This window comes from Echinops telfairi, unplaced genomic scaffold (assembly GCF_000313985.2).
Source record: "Echinops telfairi isolate 266 unplaced genomic scaffold, ASM31398v2 ScPeMD7_2010;HRSCAF=2546, whole genome shotgun sequence".
NCBI classification, from domain to species: Eukaryota; Metazoa; Chordata; class Mammalia; order Afrosoricida; family Tenrecidae; genus Echinops; species Echinops telfairi.
In genome coordinates, this window is record NW_022105908.1 from 7,677,774 (window position 1) to 7,681,220 (window position 3,447).

The 3,447-nt window shown below is 45.5% G+C and overlaps 2 protein-coding genes across 3 annotated transcripts in view; both read right to left on the bottom strand.

Moving 5' to 3' along the window:
* Window positions 1-3,447, bottom strand: part of SPECC1 (sperm antigen with calponin homology and coiled-coil domains 1) — a 369,887-nt gene that overhangs the window by 346,790 nt on the left and 19,650 nt on the right. The window lies entirely within an intron of this gene.
* On the bottom strand, window positions 82-327 carry LOC115870561 (40S ribosomal protein S29-like). The gene has a single exon (XM_045293385.1). It carries the CDS (start codon window positions 325-327, stop codon window positions 154-156), a length of 174 nt encoding a protein of 57 aa, XP_045149320.1. The 3' UTR covers window positions 82-153.

Here is a 3,447-nt window from a genome sequence, read left to right on the forward strand (position 1 = left end):
GACCAGAAACTGTCTCTGGCTCCATTCCAGCTGACCGTCAGCACTTTCTTTTTTTTTTTTTTTCAGGCTTTAATTTTTTTTATTTTATGTACAAATCGTTGGCATTGTTTCTTCTTTTGGGTAGCAGTCTTGGATTGTCCATCCAAAGATAACTTAGTCCAGCTTGATAAAGCCGATGTCCTTCGCATACTGACGGAAACACTGACGGCGGCACATATTGAGGCCGTATTTCCGGATCAGACCGTGCAGGTTTGAGCACACGCGGCAAGAACGGGAGCCCTGGTTGAATTTTCGCGGGTGGCTCCAGTAGAGCTGCTGGTGACCCATCTTGTTCCCAGGCTCTCTCCGAGGCAAAAGGCAGCACTTTCTTTAACCTATGAAAGATGCTCTCGTTCTTTACCCTGGTGGCACCGGCGGAAGCTGAGGCCGTGGTGCTTGGCGGTGGTGCTCCAACTCCTGCACCATCTACCTGGTGTAGACGATCCTCATGAATCAAATGTGACACGGAATCCTTTCTCAACAGGGGGAGACAGGCTACATACTACTTTTCCTAATTTATGCACCTCGATCTAAGGAATCAGGATACATGCATAACTTGTCTGCCGCTTGACAAGGGAGGGTTATCAACTGTGCGACAGTTGTGCTATGCGTAAGGGTCCAGATTAGGAATTTGGGAAGGATAATATACTCTTTTCTCTGGTGATACTGGGGACCCTGTACCCTAGACTACACCGTCCCCACCAGTGCAGAGGAAAGCCCTTATACAAATGATTTCCACATTCAATTAAAAGTCCTATCTTTCTTAATGTGAAGGGTAAGGGAGTCCCCCTGATCCACTGGATACCTAACAAGGGACCATCTCCCCACTCTTTGCTCCATCACCCGAGACCATCTCCCCACTCTTTGCTCCATCACCCACGCATCAGCACACCACCCATCCCCACGCTGCTTAGTAAAGTCTCTTCCAGCTCCGTTGTGTGACTAGCATACATTTCAGGACAGGTAGTTCAAAAGGCTCTTTTTTTTAATGGTGCAATTTCAAAAGGTTTCATTGACAGGCCAAGTTAATCTGGTCTTGGTGTTCATCCAAGAAACTGCATTAGTCACTAGCCCAAGGTGAAGGCTTCAAAGGGAGTTCCATACACCACTCATAAAAGGAACACTGGGCTCCCTCAAAAGTTAACAGCTTGAGTCTATCAGTGTGCATCGGACACTCTGATCATGTGCTGCAAGTTTGCCTGTGTCTGGTGTAACATTAAATGTGGGCTCAAAAGTATCTGGTTACAATGGTTATTGGAAATGTTCCCCAGAGTTAGTTAGCCCTGTGCCCTTCAAGTTGTCAACACAGACATCGGTCCATTGGCCAGTTTGGCCACTATGTGGATAAATCAGCTGGGGTGATGTGAAGAGATGGTTCAACATATCAGTTCAAATGTTAACAGAGCCAACAGCTGATCTGATGAGCAGCTATAGCAAAGACTTGTTTTATGGGGTCCCACAAATGAGGAGCATGTCTACTACCTTGAGATAAGCTGGAGAGAGAGAAAGAGAACATAGTCGATCCTTCCCCGACCCTTACCTACCATAGGCAGAGATACTCTTGCCCTATAACGTGAGGAGGTAAGGGCTGACTAGTAACTGCCATCCAAGATGTCTATCTTAGTCATAAGGCAATCAACTCTGCGGGAACCCATAAATCCTCTTGCTTAACCTTTCAACCCTGATCATTCAATCTAGGAAAAGAAATCACATCCTAAACAAATGTAATATAACCTATTATATTATCCACCTGAACCAAGGGGCTGTGAGATCCAGACAGGACTTAGAGGAACCCTCTGCCTTCCCCACTCCTATAGGATCCCATAGGAGAGAGGTACCTGAGGGTAACATTGCTTCCAGGTTTAAATCAGAAGGTCCTGTGAGTGATATCACTACTTCCCAAGCTATAAATCCCTCCTGAGCAGTACAGTCCATGGAGGAGAAACGAAAGAGCAGCTAGATACATTGCGATTGGAACCTCATAAATGTAACTTAATCAAGTCCTCCTGCCTCTCCAAGCTCAGTACTTCCCAACATACATTGTAGTGGTCCATCTCCTTTCTGCTGGAATGCAGTGATCAATATCTGAATAGCCTTAGGAGGACCAGGGTACCATCCTTCAAGTGGCCCATCTTGGTGACCACTACCAAATTATTGTTTGAGTCATCCATTTCAACATTCTTGTGATGTTGTTCACCTGCGGGCAATGGGGGAGCAGAAGGCCTGCCATCCATCATGAGATCATGCCCATTGCTGAGCTGCTTAGGCTGTAGATGAAATACCTTGGTCAGACTGAAATCCACTTGTATATCCAAACATGGCAGAAATGTGTAGTAGGTTAAACATTGACTGGCTAACCACAAGGTCAGCAGTAAGAACCCACTAGCCACTTGGCAGTAGAACGACGAGGCTATCTGTTCCCATTAAGATTTACATCCTTGGAAATTCTATGGGAGAAGTTTGTCCCATACTTTGCCCTAGAGGATCACAGTGAATCAGAATAAGCGGGTTTGGTTTGGGGCTTTGGGGGTGCTGTTCTCGGCATCTACATGTCACACAGTGTGTCCAGACAGGATGTGTCTACTGCAATCAGACAACACCAAAACCCTGACTAGAAACCTGAGGACCAGTATTTTTTTTAAATTTGGTGTGCATGTACAGGGCCAATTCTCCATGTTGCGTAGCTTGGGCTCAAAGACAGGAGTCACGAGACTGTGTAACATCTTTGACTTACATTTTTTGCCCAGAAAGTGGCTTATCTTTGCATCTGGGGCGAATCTCCAATATTGATCAAATGAGCAAGTGTGGCAACCTGTTGGGCACAAGCTTGCGAATTCCATCTGTGTCCTATTTTAAATGGGGCTTTACCATGAACATCAACAAGAATGATGAAAGTGTCTCTTTTCTAGTGCCCACACTGCTGCTGAAGTCTTGTTCACACATAGGGGAAGCTCTTGATAAGTCAATTAGTAGTCTGACATTCACCTAATCATATAGTTAGACTCCTCACAGTAGTCCTTAAGTCTATAACTATGTAACAAGAATTTGCTGCTGCGGTAGCCTGCACAGCCATCACCACTACGTACAGTTCAGCTTACTGGGCTGAACACCCCTGTGTTGTCTCAGTCAAGAGATGGCTGTCCTTGGGACAAATGACTGCAGTAGCTCAGTGGACCGCATCAACTTGGTGTTTTGAAGATCCATCTGTGAACTAAGTCATACCTGCAGCTTAAACCCCATTGAACCAGGGCCCCAACTTTTCCAAGAGAGGGGATAGAAGACTTCCCTACAGATAATTCAGTCCCTTCCAGCAAGGTTGCTATTAGTTTGTTGAGTTAGTCCTGGTAGACTACAGAAACAAATCCAGGGAGACATTCGTATGTGTATAAGAAAGAGCTTTATATACAA

Coding starts and splice junctions, on each gene's coding strand:
- LOC115870561 (XM_045293385.1), bottom strand. CDS start 327: ATGGGTCACCAGCAGCTCTACTGGAGCCACCCGCGAAAATTCAACCAG.